Below are 16,370 nucleotides of genomic sequence, written 5' to 3' on the forward strand. Positions count from 1 at the left end.
TCCCACCTTCTGACGTGCGATTGGCCCTAATGCATGAATGGGGTGGACCTTGTATGTGACTAGCTAGTTAAATATCCAACTAAAATGTAGAGCTGGTAACGTCACTTGTTGAGGACCAATAGAAAATCGGCATGGTTGGTCATGGGCTTGGTTTTATGCCTGTTTTAACGCCTTAACTGTCCTTTTCCCCATCGCCTTACGCCAAGGGTAGGGGGTGTGCATAGGCAGAAACTAACCTATGCTTAAAACTTTCTTTAGTGAAAGTTCATACTTACACTTTTGTGTGTTTTATTTCTCCATTCACCCGCTTATTTGAAGCGCGTGGATTTTTTTTTCCACCTGCTCTTTTTTTTTTTTAAAATACAAAAAGCAACGTAACTGTTTAAGGTAAGTAAACCCATTTTCCTTATATGATATATATTTTTTTATCTAGTGGTGTTCGTGGCTCTAAACAGTAAATGATGTGTTGCTATCAGCCAAAAAAAATGCTACTAGTTTTAGAAATGGATTTTTAGCTAGCGTTAGCTTTGATTGCTAAACAGTTTACGTCGTCAACAAAGAGTAGTTTGTCATTTTCTGGTTTCTCTAATAAAGTATGAAGTTTAACTTACATAGTACTTACAGACTTATGTTGTTGTTTCACTCTTATCTTTATTGTTTAAACTGTGTACTGTCACTTTGGTTTGCTGTGCCATGCTTTGCGTTAGCTCTCCTTTGGTGTGTATGGCAGGGACATGTCTCGACATGACGCCGGTCCTTGCCCTGACATACACAAGGCCTGCTGCTGTGATACGGCTACATGTGGACTCACAAACTAGCACTAAAGCTGTGGAACTCGTGTTTTACACACTTTTAGTAGCAGAAATGTCGCTTTAACTAAAAACGGAGAAACTTTTTGAAGCATATCCCTGTTCTGTGTTCGTCTCATTTCGCCTCCTGTTTATATACAGTCATTGCTCCTGTCCAGTCCAGTTTAGTCCAGTTCAGTGACGGGCATGTGTTAGCGGAAGGCTTGTTGCAGGATCTTGTTAGTAAACTACGCTCACTGCATTTGTTTAACCATTTTTGTTTCGGACTAGATGTCCTTTAAATACACCAGTCTAATATTTCAATTACGTAGCAGACAGAGCCTTGCCTTATTAAAGAGACTAAGATGTTTATCAGAGTTATGTTAATACTTTATACACAGTTTATGGTCACACAGTTAATTCCAGTGTATCTTTTGTTTGTTTGTTTTTTTACTGTATCACTAAGTTTTATTTTCATGTCTGTGCAGATGATTGACACAGTAACAGGCCCTGTGGCACAGCCCTTTGCAGCCCAGCTGAAGGCCCTGATTGATCTGGAGGGCCGATACCAACCAAAGCTGAGTGGCTTGAGGTTCATTGAAAGCGCCCAGGACAATGGCCTCAGGATGACTTCCCGACTCAGGGAGCTGGAGGTGAAGGACCTGCTTTCACTGACCAGGTTCTTCGGTTTCAGTTCAGAGAGCTTCTCGCTGGCTGTCAGTTTGCTGGACCGATTTCTGTCTGTCATGAAGGTTTGTAAATGCAGTACATTTTGCTTACTTTCTTAAAATCGTAGCAGTTGTTCCGTTCTCCAATATCCATTTCCCCATCTCCTACAGATTCAGCCAAAGCACCTTCCTTGTGTCGGTCTGTGCTGCTTTTACATCGCTGTGAAGTCCACAGAAGAAGAGAAGAACGTGCCTCTGGCCAATGACCTGATTCGCATCAGTCAGAATCGCTTTACAGTGTCTGACATGATGAGGATGGAGAAGATCATCATGGAGAAGCTCTACTGGAAGGTGAAGGCCCCCACGGCCCTGCGCTTTCTCCGCGTCTTTCACAGCCACGTCCTGGAGCAGCTCGACGCTGAGAGGTAAGGACAGACGGTCACACCAACCTGCAGGGCTGAGCTATGACTCAACGAGATTATATTTACTCTACTAAAATGTGTCTTCTCATATTTGGTTTGAAAGCTAACACTAACCAAAAAAAAATATATTTTTTTTAGCCAACAGGCACAGTCCTTTTTTGAAATCGTGTAGACTTTTAGACATGTGACAGGGTGTTAGAAAACAAATATGCAAGTCCCCCCCCTCTTTTCAAACGTTACCTTTAAAAAAAAAAAAAAAAAAATAGAAATCCTTTTGGTTGGCTTTTTTATCACTATTTATGTAAGCTGTACTTCACATTCAGTTTGCTTTGACACTAAAAGCATTTTTTCCCTTTAGCATGAAGATCCTGAGCCTTGAGAGACTGGAGGCGCAGCTGAAAGCCTGTCACTGCTCATTTGTCTTCTCCAAAATAAAGGTAAGCCAAAACAACTACTCTCTCCACATTGAAAATAATGACTTATTTCAATGCTTTTCTGCGCTTTTCATTAAAAATCAGACTGCTTTTGTCTTGTACACTTCTCGTTTGTTGTTGTATCTCAGGTATAATGTAGGTCATCTGTGTCGATTTGTTTTTAAATGTTATCATAGTTTCTACTTTTTTTTTTCTTTTTCTTTTTTTTAACAAGAGACTGTGTTTGTGTTTCTGTGCAGCCATCTCTGCTTGCCCTGGCTCTCCTGTGTTTTGAGGCCCATGATGAACATGACCCAGAGTACCTTGACAAAATATCTGAGGCCTTGAGCAATCTGCAGCAGCAGCTAAATGTAAGTCCAGCTCTGAGCCTTTTGCTTTAAAGAATATATACGAGCAGTTCAAACTAATCCTTATTTTAAACTGGGCCTCAGAAGACACAAGCCCTTTATGCCAACGTTCTTCTGATTGGTTGCCCCTAGCAGGCAGAAGGTTTAAACAACAGGTCAGTGGGACTTGTGTGCTCATGGCTACACCCGTGTGCCTTATTAGGAATAGGTCCATCTTATCAACATACAGGTCAGAGTAGGAAAAACTATCAAAATGAGCCTTTGCTCAACTCAAACCAAAATGGCTCGTTTTTAACATTATTGCATATTAGTGTTTTTGTCACAGTTAATATAAGGTGGTGATCCATGCAGTGTAGCTTAATGAATTTTAATGCTTCTTGCCAAGTGTTAAGCAGAGAAAGATGCGACTCCTCTTTCCTGCAGATCAAAGACGGGGATCTGGTTTGCATGCGGGAGCTAGTTGGAAAATGCTTGGCTGAGTACGCCACCACTAAGTGCTGCAGGCCAAACGTCCAGAGACTTCGCTGGACTATTTCAGGAAGAACTGCACATCAGCTGAAGCACAGCTACTACAAGATCACTCACCTTCCCACCATACCTGAGTCAGCTTGTTAAAACCTGGGCGTCCAAGTGGGTGACTTGACATGGAAAGAAAAATTACAACATTACCACTGTTACATCTTTGTCCTCTGACTGGATGTAACATGCAGTATGGTCACCCACTTACAGCTCCAGCTTTATTTTCCTTAGAGACCTTCATCTGTGATGATGGATGTCTTTAAGGAAATGCCCCCCCCTTTTTTTTTTCTTTTTTTTTTTTATCCCTTAAGTTTGTAATCATATGTTGATCAGACACACATTTTTCTTTCCCTATGACAAGGAGTAATTCTTCCTCAGAAAGGTTGAAGTTTTACTTTCTTGGTTGAGCCGTTTGCACAGGTGTCTAGTATGTTCTTGTTTAAATCCGTACCACGGTGTTTGGTGTTTCCCTGGAACGGGTTGCTGGTTTTAAGCTAATAAGTATAGAACCACCTAGGTCCTCAGTCCACCATGTGGAAGAGGAGGGAGAGGGATTTTGTGAACAGCAAAAAAATGGAACCAAAAGATCGGGCCCAAAGTCCTTCACTCCCACCCTAGGTTGCTAAGCTGTCCTGAATGCACACTCCTACCCAAGGTGATGATTTTTTTTTTTTTTTTTTGTTAAGGCGAGGGAGCTCTGGTTTGTACCAGGGAAATGAAGCTAGTGATGATCCTGTTATCTACAGCTCATCAGTGTTTGAGATGAAACGTTACCAACGGTTACAGATGAGTTGTTTTCACCAACTCTTAATTTGTGGACACCGTGTGAAGCGCCACAAATATACTGAGTTAAGTTGTTAGTTTTTTAGAGAGCACTCAGAAAACCCCAAAAAAGGTCATTGCAGTGGAAATTCAGGTTGAAATTTATATCGCATTTTCTGTGCCAGTTTCCCTGTTTAGTTTGATTTTAGTGACAAAACAAAATGTGGTCTCAAATTCAAAATGACTGAATACACCATCTGATTAACCTATGTATTTGTACCTTTCAATAAAACTTTATTGAAAAGCTATTGCTGAGTGCACTTTGTTTTTATTAAAACATGTCAGAAAATTCTCATAACGAGAGTTATCAACTTCCTTTGTAGAGCCTTCCCACTCCCCACATCTGGTTTGCACAAAATCAGTCCTTTGAGGACGAGACCAATGATGTGACAGCCAGGCTTTTTAGTTCGTCTCAAGGCAAATTCTTGTCACAGTAGACCGAATGCATCCACTGTTGTTCTGCACATTGTGCATGATGGGCAGAGGTAACTCCTCAAGCATGTACTAGCATCATGGTATGGGTCACTTCTGTAAGCTGGAAAAGTCTGGACCGCCACCGGCAAAATTCCCAGAGATCTCTGCACCGCTGAAGTCAAATCCAGGATTCTAACAAAGGAAAAAAAAGAGTCAGTAAGACATACTGCTGATTGTTAATCTGTAATTAAGATTTCCTGAGGATAGATGTATCTGAGTTTAAGAAACAGATGTAAGAAGACAAACTCATCACTGAGTGCTCATCTCAACAATTTCCAGAATCACAGCAGTAACACTGCAATGAGTGTTTAATAAAGTCTAAAGACACTTATTAGGTTAGTGATAGTAAATTAGCCACAGGTGTGCACACAAACGGTTGGTAGTCTCACTGTTAGCCCTGCAACAGACTGGTGACCTGTCAGCCTCTCACACAATATCAGCGGAGAGACTTCAGCTCATCCTGATTTGTTAATTTAAATTTAATTTAAATAGTTAAGAAGATGAACTGATGGATGGATTTCTTGATAAAGGGCTTTGAGGTTGAAAGCAATGCCTTCATTAACTTAACAGATCATCACCTTTAAAACATTCTCAGGAATGAGCTCTGACAGCCAGACTTTCAGAACCCCTTACAGGTTTCATTACGCAAAATATGTAATATGTTAAAAGTCAGTGACTCACACTGCCACATAATTGCAAGTTAGTAATGTCGCACATTACATCAGAAATCTCTATTGTAATGAGGAAGACATTTTCCAATCTTTCCTTCAAGCTGAAGTGTTACTGATAATCCTACAACTCAAAGAGCATGTCAGCTGCATTTCTGAGAATTAAGGTGGCATGGTTATTTTTTTTCTCTTTAGCCTACCCAGAAATGACCATCACAGAGTTCCCTTGATTATTTCCCTTCATTATTTATGGATTTGCTTCATTTATAAGAAAAACCGATTTATCACAACCTGGGGACTGAGTTATTATTAATGGATTGGGAATGAAAACAGTCAGATGTCTATATTTCAACAATCCAAAACATACTCTCATTACACCTGTCCAACTGCATATCTAATCAGCCAATCACATGGCAGCAACTTAATACAGTTAGCCATACACACATGGTCAAGATGATGTGCTGAAGTTCAAACTGAGCATCAGACCGAGGAGAATAAAGGTCATTTAAGTAACTTTTTTGGAATATTTATATTTCAGAAACTGCTCATCTCACAGCAATTTCCCCACAGACCCACCTGTGGGGTTTATGGAGAATGGTTTGAAAAAGAGAAAATATCCAGTTATTGGCAGCTCTGTAAGAAAAAATATATCGTTGATAGTGGAGGTCAGAGGAGACTGCCCTGACTGCTTCAAGCTGCAGGTAGCAGGAGCTTCAATAACTCAGTTACTACTTGTTACAACCAAGATGTAGAAAAGAGTTTCTCTGGAAACACAACATGCTGAAACTCAAAGCAGATAAACTACAACAGCAGAAGACCCATCCTGTCAGCTAAGAACAGGAAACTGATGCTACAATTCAAGCGGGCTCAAATTGGACAATAGTCTCAATCTCTGCTGCAACATTTGGATGGATCCACGTGGCCCTGTATCAAAAGTTCAGACTGCTGGTGGTGGTGATGGTCTAATGATACTGGAGATAGGCTGTGGTGTTTAAATTATGCTCAACTTGTACTAATGAGCCCACAGACCAAAACCTGAGTATTTTTGCTGACCATGTCAATCCTGTCATGACCACAGCGTACCCATCTTCTCATGGCTGTTTCCATTAAGATAACACACCATGTCACAAATCTCAAATCAATCAATCTCGAAGCGGTGTCTTGAACATGACAGTGGTCTCAAATGGCCTCCACGGTCACCAGATCTCAATCCATTAGAGTACCTCTGGGATGTGGCAGAATTGGAAATTCACATCATGAATGCTGACAAGTCTGCAGCGACTGTGTGACGCTATTATGTCAACATAGAACAAAATCTCAGAGGAATATTTCCAGCACCTTGTTGAATCTGTGCCATTAAGAATTAAAGCAGCTCTGAAGGCAAAATGAGCTCCAAACCCAGGCAGTTGTAAGATGTGTACCTAATGAAGTGACCAGTAAGTGTATGTAAAGCCTTTAAAAGTTTCCTTTTTAGAAGGTGGTCCTAACCTGGCTGAAAAAGTAGCAGCTGTGCAGTAGAAGAAATGTATTAGGATTACATGCGTACAATATACAACAGTCATTAGGATGTACAGTAGAGTCAACAGTGCTACAGAGGTCAGCGAATCAAACTCACCTCTCGCTGAAACCTCTCCAGAGTGAGTTTTCTCTGCATCTGGTCTTGGACCCAAGCATTCGCACAATACTCCCCCTCCAGCAGCGAGGACCAGCAGTTCCCTGCTTCTCTGTTGGTCTTCATCAGAATGATCCGGATAAGACATTTATCCTCTGAGGAAATGATCAGCAAAGCAAACAATGCATTAAGCTGGCTCTCATTAAAGTCTAATTTAGTAATGTCTCCTTTCTATTTGACCATTTCTAATTCAACAATGACATAATACAAAGGGTGAACATAAAGCCCCCAGTAACTTAACATAAGTAACATAAAGACATGAATGGATGAATATCACAACACAGCCAGTCAACAGCAATCGTTAGAGTTATAAGGATAGTTATTAATTCCCTTAATATTTCTGTGAGTGTGTCACTTACCTAGTGTCCATGTGGCCTCATCTGATACAGTTGTTCCAAATAGCTTTCCCTGGCAAAAGAATAAAATAAAAAATGAATAATATCAGTTTTATTCATATCAGCACACCTGGACCTGTTCTTGGAAGAGTTAAAAGACCTGCACATGACCAGAACAGGTCTAGCTGCGTTACAGCACAATACAGTGAAGTTACATACTCTTTACGTACACACAACAGCCCGACTGATTTCATTGTACGGTATCAAAATAGGCGACACTGCTGATTAAATGTGACGTGGACTTTTAGGTCCAACTGTGATAAGTATGACGGAAAGGGGCTACATGAATGGTCTTACAAGGCTGGATTGGGTTTACTGGTTAGTTCAGTCACTGGGTAAAAGAGGGTGAGAGTGGGGTGGAGCTGGAGGATAAACCAGGAATCGCATTATCTTACTTTCTGCAAATAAAGATCACAGCATGCAGGTTATTCTCGGGACCTGGGAGTCACTTTGGTGCCCTACCTTGAATATTTCCTTTCCCTTGACCAACAGCTCGATGTCTCTGGACCCCAGGTGACACTTGACCTCTTTAGCAGTGGTCCCGTGAGGCACGTTGACTTCAATGAAGACCTCATCCATGGTCTGGTACCAAGAGCCCCATGGCGTCTTGCAGGGGACGACACCGCTCCTCTCCTCGAAGTGTACCGACATGCTACGGCTGCACGCCGGGCTGACCAGCTTCCAGCGTGAAACCGAGCAGGTCGAAGATACGCTGGAGGCTTGCTGTGCGGTTAACTGTTACAGTTGCCTATATGTTTTGTTTTGTTTTTAACTTTAAAGGTCTGTTTTTAAGTTGGTGTATTTTACCTCTCCCTGTGGTGTTTTCCCCTCACAAGCTCCAAATTTCTTCTTCTTCTCAGTCTCGGTGTCATTTCCGGTTGTGAAAATCACGGAAGCTGCAGCGCCATCTACTGCCTGATAGGATGAACCAGTAATTAGAAAACCTTGCTCCTATGAGACACACCATAGACTCTTTAGCTAGGATTTTTCTTTCTTTTTAATGTTACTGAAATGTCACGTGTTGTATTTATTTCCTGTTTTTAATGCTCCTATTTTAACTATTATTAGTTAGTTATTTTAACTAAATAAAGCAACTAAATCCGGAGTTTTTCTAAAAATGGAGTGGATTTTCTAATCTGTTAATTAGATTACACTCCCTGCCTCGTTGTTTCCTGCGTCCATATGCATACCTACTGGTAACTTTAGCGACACATAAGCAGAAATCCTGCTCTGAAGTGGCTCTTTTTTCTTTTTCTTTTTTTTAATTTTATGAACTTGTGAAACCTGATTCAAAACCTAGGATGGCCGTCCCTTCATTAACTTTAGCTGCTTTTATCTGCTGGATGAGGTAAGTCCTGTCTGTGGAGTTAAACGTGGAGCAGAAAGAAGTGATCGTGCGAGTTTAAGGTTTGATTTTCTCTCTGCAGTCTAGGTAATGTATGGGGAAATGAAAAGATATACTCAGACAACATCACTCGCATTCTGGACAGACTTCTAGATGGTTATGACAACAGACTGCGACCCGGTTCTGGGGGTAATTTAAACTTTATGTCCTAATACCTTGCTCCTTCGAGATAAAGACATTATGCAACAGCACTTTTTGTGCTCTTAGGTACATTTTGCTTTTGTTAAATAATGTTGCAGGCGGTGTCACCGAGGTGAAGACAGACATCTTTGTCACCAGCTTTGGACCTGTTTCAGATGTTGAAATGGTAAGATAGTACTTCTGTCAGGAAGTGTGTATGTGCTGACTGTGGGAGATAATAGTGCTTCAGTGACCAGCCTTATGGGCACTCTGCCATGAGACCATCTAATGAGCTTTAATCTGTTTGACCAGCCCTATAACTCCGTTATTGATGGCCTCTAAATCAATATGACAACATGTCAGAGAGCGAGGATCGCTGAGTGGATTGATTAATGATTATCCGGGATGAGTGGCATCCATCACTGCCTCATCGTCTCCCCTCACCTTTCACTCTGTATTGAAATGTCACCTCGGTCTTGTGCGTGCTGATGAATGGACGAAGATAGAAATTTCATTCTTGAATCTGGGATTGTAGTTGTGGGGTTTTTTTGTATCAAAACAATATTACGTTTGTGCCTCAGGAGTACACCATGGACATGTTTTTCCGCCAGATGTGGGTTGATGAGAGGCTGAAATTCGAGGGCCCCATTGAAATCCTGCGGCTGAATAACCTCATGGTGGACAAAATCTGGACGCCAGACACTTTCTTCAGAAACTCCAAGAAGTCCATTTCCCATAACATGACCACACCCAACAAGCTCTTCCGCATCATGCAGAACGGGACTGTCCTTTACACCATGAGGTGATTTTTCACAGTGAACGTGTAGTTTTGTTCTTTGTTTTTTTTTTTGTTTGTTGGAGCAGATCATTTTTGCTAAACACAAGACCAAATCAGAACATTTATCAGAGACTGATCCCAGCTCCTGCTTTCAGGCTCACAATCAGTGCAGAGTGTCCAATGAGCCTGATGGATTTCCCTATGGACGGCCACTCCTGTCCTCTGCGGTTTGGAAGCTGTGAGTATTTCAGACCAACGCTAGCATCCAGGAATATCCAGATTGATAAATATGACCAAACCTTGAGCATGTTGATGTGATATTTTCTTCCTGTTTTAGATGCATACACCAGCAGTGAAATTATATTTACCTGGAGGAAGGGACCAATAGCTTCCGTCGACTGTCCCAAAGAGTCAATGAGTCTTCTGCAGTACGATCTTGTCGGACAGACTTTGTCCAGGGAGATATTCAAATCAAACACAGGTAATGCAAAATAAAAAAACAAATCTATTTTCATAAGCAGCCTATTATGGCCGTAGCCACATATACAAGCATAATTAAAAGATCCACAAGTGTTTATTAATGTTTGAGTAGAAAGGGGTCAAATGAGTGTCTGCAAGCCCTGCACTAGTGTCCATTGCTCCCCGCAGGAGGACGATATATAAAGGCAAAGACTTCCTTGAGCCACCATCTAAGATGCTTAAGTGGTTAGGCCCTAATGCGTACTGTGCACCTTAATAGAATAGAATAGAATAGAATAGGCCTTTATTGTCATTGTACATGTACAACAAAATTCTGGGTGCTCCACATCAACTGTGCCGGAATAAAATATAAATAGTAAACCGCTTAAAAACCATGTAGAACCCCAGTGGATGCTCAGGCGGGGTGGGGGGGTGAGTTTTATGTGTGTGCATTTTCTCTTTTTACCAGGAGAAAGCCTCCCTGCTGTGAATCCAGCACATTCCTCGAATGGAGCAGAAAAGGATGAGGCAGGCTCCAAAATGTAGCGATGATACACATTTAAGAAACACAGAGTGAGACAGAGGACGTCTAAATAAGTGTGTGTGAGCGTGCATGATGCAGCACGTTTTCGGTCTGTGAATGTCTGCATGCATGTGTTCAGACAGAGCAGGGCAGCAAACACATAGTGGCACTGCATGCTCTCCGCCAGCCCCCACCTCACTGGCTCCTTCCCCCTCTTCCTCTTTCCTTCCTTCCTTTTTTTGTCCCACTGTCTTCTCTCCTCTCTTCCTATCTCCTCTTTCTTTTGCTCCCTTAGACTTAGCAACCTGTTCCTGTCCTGGCAGCATCAACAACTGGTTCTTTCAGCTGCTATTCCCTTTTGAAGGGCAAGCAAGGGCATCTGTTCTGTGCGACCACGCTCTGTCCCTCACACTCGCTGTCTTCTCACGTGCTGTTTATCTTGCAGGTCACTACTCTGTGCAGGTGGTCTATTTTCACCTCCAGAGGAAGCTGGGCTACTACCTCATACAGACCTACATCCCTCTTATCATGGTTGTCGTACTGTCACAAGTCTCTTTTTGGATCAACAAAGAGTCTGTTCCTGCACGCACAGTTGCTGGTATGCCCCCTCTTCCCTCATGCCCAGTTTGATCTAATCTCCCTCTGCATGTGTGATTCATGAATACTCTGCTGCCCTTCAGGCATCACCACAGTGCTGACCATGACCACCTTAAGCATCAGTGCCCGCCAGTCTCTACCTAAAGTAGCCTATGCCACGGCAATGGATTGGTTCATTGCTGTGTGTTTTGCCTTTGTGGCGTCAGCTCTCGTCGAATTTGCGGCAGTGAACTACTTCGCCACCTTGCAGGCCCACCGTCTGAAGAAGAAGGCAGCCAGACAGGAGAAGCTTGAGGTCCTGGCCACCGGCAGCGATGATGATGACACAGTTTCGGTAAGCAGTTTTCATATTAAAATGTAGAAAAGCTGTATATAACTTCTTTAAAGGGGAACCCTACTGATCTTTCCACCAGAGGGCCTGATAAATGACTCAAAAATGAGCAAATTTCATTGGGGTGAGAACAGAATGAATCCTCTTTAGCCAGCTCCTCAGCTCTGTGGGATAATGGTTACAAGCGACATTTACTGTTAAGAGCCAGTGTGGCTGGGGTTTACTGTGGGTAATGCAGTCACCAGATAGTGTTAAGAAAGATGAATGTAAAGAAGCCATTTCTGAATCTGAACCACCTATTTCGATGCGTTTTAAAAGTCACTGTCAAGCACTAATGCTTAAATGTTTGGGGTCAATTAGAAATGTCTTGCTTTTAAAAGAAAACTACTTTTTACATTAAATCGATCAAAAATAACAAAAACTGATAAATGGAATTATTAATCATGATTTTTAATGCATATGTGGGTGGCATATCCAGCAATCGCGACACTAATGGCACTTTCATCATCTAATGCAAGTTTATAATGCTGAAAACATTACACTCACACTAATACAAGCGATGACACATTTAGTGAGTGAGTGTGTGAGAATTCAGCCCCTGTGCTTACACTGTAGTTTTAAAAACCCCACATTTTTGTAGAACAGTCATTATTCTTGATGTGAGAAATGAAGGCTATTCATGTGGGACCCTGACATAAAACCTCTGGTGTGTACTACTTCCTACACAGAACAGGATCGCGGTTTCTAACCTGAAAAAAAAAGAGAAGTGGAGATCTGAGCAGCCGAGTCTTTAGTCTGAGAAACGAACACCTCACAGGTCCTCAACTGGCAGCTTCATTAAAGTGCCAGATTGTAGTGGTTGGAAAGAGAGTAGTACACTCCTTTGTGTGAATTTTCTTTTGGGCACAATTTCTTGTGTGGTATAATCTTCATTCACTTGGAAAAAGACCAAATTTATTTTTTCAGTTTGATTGTGAGACTCTAATCAACTCCACAGGGGCTCAAGGTCCAGACAGTCCTCAGTGGAGTTATCGTAAATGAGAAAAATTCTTTTTAGTGATAAATCAACCTTTACATTGGATAAACATAAAACAGGTAACATAAAATGTCAACAGAACAAACAGGCTTTTATAGATATTCCAATAAAATCATTAAATCAAGGATTTATAGTTCTAATTCCATCAGTTATTAATTGTTATATTAGAACAATTTGCTTTTCTTTCAAAACCATGGACATTACGGAGTAACCGTAATGCTGAGAGGTAGTGTAAGTCTCACAGTGGTGTAATGGAGCAATTCTAAATATGTAGTTTAGATTAACCTGATCTTTTAAGAGATAATCCATTTTTTCAGCAAAGCAATAAAGCCAAACTGTATACTGTATGTTTTAAAGGCTATATCTGGGAATGCACTTAGTCATTTTGTTACTAAGGAGGGATATGTTGCCAAGATGCAGTGAGTTTCCAGTTATGAACATGGAGACTTGTATACCCTATAGGCTACATCTTTATAGCCAGTTTCATGAGTTGACTGGATAAGTGTTGTCTTAAAAAAAAATTTTTATAGGAACACAATGCTCAGTTACATCATCTTTTCCGCAGTGTATTTACAGCGCTAATAATGGCGAATCTTTAGGTACAGAGCCTCTGAGTCTCTAGTTGATGCAGTGATGTTAGTGACGAGGAGACAGTCAGCAGCTGCAGAAGCAGAAAAAAGAAACTATGTCACACACACGGCTCTTTTTCTATGCATTTCCAAGTAGTCCCCCTGCCTCTTTCGCTCTTCTCACTTAGGGCACACCATGCATTAAAAAGTAATATGGGCTGTTGTGTACTCTCATCTCTGGGCTAGCTATATACTGTCTGCTTTATGCTAATACTGTAAGCCACCCCGGTGTCCTCCTGGGACCTGCCTCACGTGTAGATCTCATGGTTAGATGCTCGCTTTAAAAATAGCTTCAGTGTGAGAACAGAGAGCAGCTCCAGCACTCCTCCCCGTGTGATCTCACAGCCATCATATATGCATCCTCAAAACTTCCTGCTGCTTCCTATAGAAATGTAGAGATGCATGCCATGGTGAGAACGCTCCTGTGGAAACAAACCCGGCTTGCAGCCTTGCATACACGACACTAACATGTTAGCATGTGTTCCCATTTATAAATTTGGAGGTTAAAAATCTGCCCCATCTCTCTTTTTTTCTTTTTTTTTTTTTACATCCACCCCCTCCCTTTCAGTGATTACCACAAAACCAACACTTACCTCATTTTACCTCTTTTCGCTTTTCCACAAAATCATTCCTGCTACTCCCCCCATCAGTCGGACAGCAGCCCCCGGGAAGGCCTGAAGAGGAGAAACCACTCAGTGAGCCGCAGTGAGCCAGGAGATATTCCCCATCTGCCCATTTTTCTCCAGCAGGGCTCAGCCATTCCCCAAATCCCACAGCTGGCCGGCACCAGCCCTATTGATGCGTATGCCCGCATCCTCTTCCCCCTTTCCTTTGCTCTCTTCAACTTAATTTACTGGTATATCTATCTGGTCAAGGACACAATGGAGAAGCCCAGGTAAACATCCTGTTCTTAATTACACTGGTACATCTATTTTTGTCTATTTGTTATGTCTAATAGGGCAAAGGCAAAGTGTATAGAAGTCCAGACATTTAAAAGGTAAGTAATCATCAATAATTCGTGGAAAAAAACAAGGTGGAAACGAAATGCGTGATGCCAAGCATGAGCTTATTCATCTGTGCTAGAGAGCTCCATTTTGGTCCAGACACCACTAAGCACAAAACTAAGACACATCTGAGTACATCTGCTAAAGGCTGCACTTTTATTTCAGTACATCAGAGAGGAAATGGGCACCACTGGCTTTTGCCCTAACATGATAAATACATTTTCCAGTTCAACAAAGAGTTTCTCTTCTTTCCTTTTCACGCTGCTTAAAATAACAGGTATAAATAAAAGACATTGATTTAAATTAGACCACAGTCCCCTTCAAGATGGTCTCCTTGAGCAGCCCTGCATCGTTCCTAGCGTTCCTGCTATTTATGGAGCTCAATATTCAAGTTCTAACCTTCATTTTGTGGATAATTACAAGCGACAGGAGTTTTTAAGCAGATGACTCCACAGAGCGCAGCCAGGGCTTTCACAGGGTTGGATCACAATGTCCTGAGAGGTCTGAGGGAGAACATGCGCCGTTGTGCTAACAGAGGATTCAAAATGCAGGGGTTTTAGCCACAAGACACAATCTGCACTCACTCTACCCCAAAATGAAATTTTACTTCAACAGTGCACCTTAACAGACTCACACATGCCAAAGGGTTTGGACAGGACATCTGATCTGGGGAGCAATCTAAACATAGCGGGGGACATAAAAGTGGTGCAGCGCTGCACAAGTAGACTGTGGGTTTGCTGTTTTGAATATATTCGTAAAGATTATCCAGACAAGATAACCTTATGAAAAAGACACAACCTTTCAAATGTATTTCTCCTTGTTTACATCTCAATGTAAATGGTTAAATCCTACCTTCTGAGTCGTGCTGAAAGCAGTGAAAATGGCTGATATAGAGCTGGAGGGTATCCAGTATTCTGCAGATGAAGTTAAAAACATCTTACGGTAAACAAAAAAAACAAAAAAACGTGTACACGCATACTTAGTCCGTGTCTCAAAAAGCCACAATCCTGTCTTGCTAATATAATAGTTTCAGTGGAACCATAACTACCCACAGTTTTTGTCAAACACTCATCTAGGCAGTAAAGACATCAATAATTTCTAATGCTGAAACAGCCCCGGGAGCTGTAGGCGAAAAAGGAAAAGAAAAAAAAAGGAAAAGGAGAAAGATGTTAGGTGGCGTTGCTGCTGCATTGATGCCAGCGCTGAGGCTTTTATCATCATCATCATAGATTTACAATACAACAACAGGCTGGACTCTCAGCTAACTTGAGAGGAAAGTAAGCATCACGCTCTGGTTTCTTTTAAGTACGGTTTACCTGAGGGAGGGTGGCTGTGTTAGTGACAACAAACCTAAGTTTACTTTGTGCATCAACCACACGAACAAGCTTCTCTTCTTCACTTTCCCACCTATAAGTGAGCCGCTTATAGAGCGCAAAGCTCCATGTCCAAGAAGGAAAAAGAGAGGTACAGTACAAAAAGACAGAGAGAGGCTGAAGGAGAGATGGTGGGGGAGAGATCTGTTATGTAACACTGGGGAGTGCAAATCTGCTCATCATGCTTCTCATGTTCCTGTCAGAGAATTTTTATGGTTGTTTTGTTTATAACGTTCTGCAGAATAATGAGAGAGACAAGATGGAGAGCATGAGAGCAGCTGCATCACATCTCTCCCCCTTTATATTTTCGCCATGTCTCTCGTCTGCTACTTTTTTCTTTTTCTTTTTTTTTAAGGAGAGGACAGGGAGCATGGTAACAGTTTTGGCTGTGCAGTATACTGCAGAGAGAGCATCTCTGAATGTGGAAACAGAGAGGCTTCTGTACACTCTGCTCACCCCCCCCCCCCCTCCACTCTGCTGTATTCTCGTGTTGCAGGGTTATGGAGCTAGACTGAGAAGACCTGGAAAAGGGCATGTGCAGCCTGAGAGACCTTCAGCATCCAGCCGGCTTCACCTCACCCTCCTCTGCCTCAGCGAACGAGCTCTCAGCATTCACTGTGCTCTCATCTGACAGAGGAAATGAATCAGAAACTCATTTATCCTCCCGCTGCACATCTATTCATTTCACAGGCTATGACCACTGCCCACTTGTGTTCTGATCAGTAGCTGAAGAGCCGCCCTTTCACGGGCCTCGGCCACTTTAAAACCCCACCGAGGCACACATGACAACTTCTGAGACCCCCGGACCAAAGCTGACGACACACACACACACACGGTATGCATGACACCCACACACACGCACAAACCAAGAAACACATCAAAAAGATGTGGATGATATAATCTATG

General features: G+C 42.0%; 3 protein-coding genes across 3 annotated transcripts; 2 read left to right on the top strand and 1 right to left on the bottom strand.

The window, feature by feature from the left end:
* Positions 1-352: 352 nt before the first annotated feature.
* Positions 353-4,248, top strand: ccng1 (cyclin G1). Its single transcript, XM_080900375.1, has 6 exons — positions 353-387; positions 1,277-1,540; positions 1,628-1,881; positions 2,237-2,315; positions 2,552-2,662; positions 3,083-4,248. The coding sequence occupies exons 2-6, from the start codon at positions 1,277-1,279 to the stop codon at positions 3,272-3,274; spliced, it is 900 nt and encodes a 299-aa protein (XP_080756501.1). The 5' UTR covers positions 353-387; the 3' UTR covers positions 3,275-4,248.
* Positions 3,724-8,071, bottom strand: nudcd2 (NudC domain containing 2). Its single transcript, XM_080900376.1, has 4 exons — positions 7,672-8,071; positions 7,174-7,222; positions 6,758-6,909; positions 3,724-4,606 (listed from the first exon to the last, which is right to left on the bottom strand). The coding sequence occupies exons 1-4, from the start codon at positions 7,858-7,860 to the stop codon at positions 4,523-4,525; spliced, it is 474 nt and encodes a 157-aa protein (XP_080756502.1). The 5' UTR covers positions 7,861-8,071; the 3' UTR covers positions 3,724-4,522.
* Positions 8,072-8,510: 439 nt separating this feature from the next.
* On the top strand, positions 8,511-15,989 carry gabra6a (gamma-aminobutyric acid type A receptor subunit alpha6a; the record flags this gene model as incomplete). Its single annotated transcript, XM_080901527.1, has 10 exons — positions 8,511-8,557; positions 8,637-8,743; positions 8,854-8,921; positions 9,316-9,536; positions 9,668-9,750; positions 9,850-9,993; positions 10,940-11,092; positions 11,175-11,425; positions 13,738-13,982; positions 15,961-15,989. 10 exons carry the CDS (start codon positions 8,511-8,513, stop codon positions 15,977-15,979), a joined length of 1,338 nt encoding a protein of 445 aa, XP_080757653.1. The 3' UTR covers positions 15,980-15,989.
* Positions 15,990-16,370: the final 381 nt, after the last annotated feature.

Source organism: Rhamphochromis sp. 'chilingali', assembly GCF_963969265.1.
Source record: "Rhamphochromis sp. 'chilingali' genome assembly, chromosome: 13".
NCBI classification, from domain to species: domain Eukaryota; kingdom Metazoa; phylum Chordata; class Actinopteri; order Cichliformes; family Cichlidae; genus Rhamphochromis; species Rhamphochromis sp. 'chilingali'.

What these genes read in the sequence shown, in the direction of transcription:
- ccng1 (XM_080900375.1), top strand. Translation starts at nt 1,277, where the DNA reads ATGATTGACACAGTAACAGGCCCTGTGGCACAGCCCTTTGCAGCCCAG. An exon ending in TTGTCTTCTCCAAAATAAAG is followed by an intron (nt 2,316 to 2,551) that starts GTAAGCCAAAAC and finishes GTTTCTGTGCAG; the next exon opens with CCATCTCTGCTTGCCCTGGC. An exon ending in ATCTGCAGCAGCAGCTAAAT is followed by an intron (nt 2,663 to 3,082) that starts GTAAGTCCAGCT and finishes TCTTTCCTGCAG; the next exon opens with ATCAAAGACGGGGATCTGGT.
- nudcd2 (XM_080900376.1), bottom strand. Translation starts at nt 7,860, where the DNA reads ATGTCGGTACACTTCGAGGAGAGGAGCGGTGTCGTCCCCTGCAAGACG. An exon ending in AGGGAAAGGAAATATTCAAG is followed by an intron (nt 7,223 to 7,671) that starts GTAGGGCACCAA and finishes TTCTTTTGCCAG; the next exon opens with GGAAAGCTATTTGGAACAAC. An exon ending in TGGAGAGGTTTCAGCGAGAG is followed by an intron (nt 4,607 to 6,757) that starts GTGAGTTTGATT and finishes TTCCTTTGTTAG; the next exon opens with AATCCTGGATTTGACTTCAG.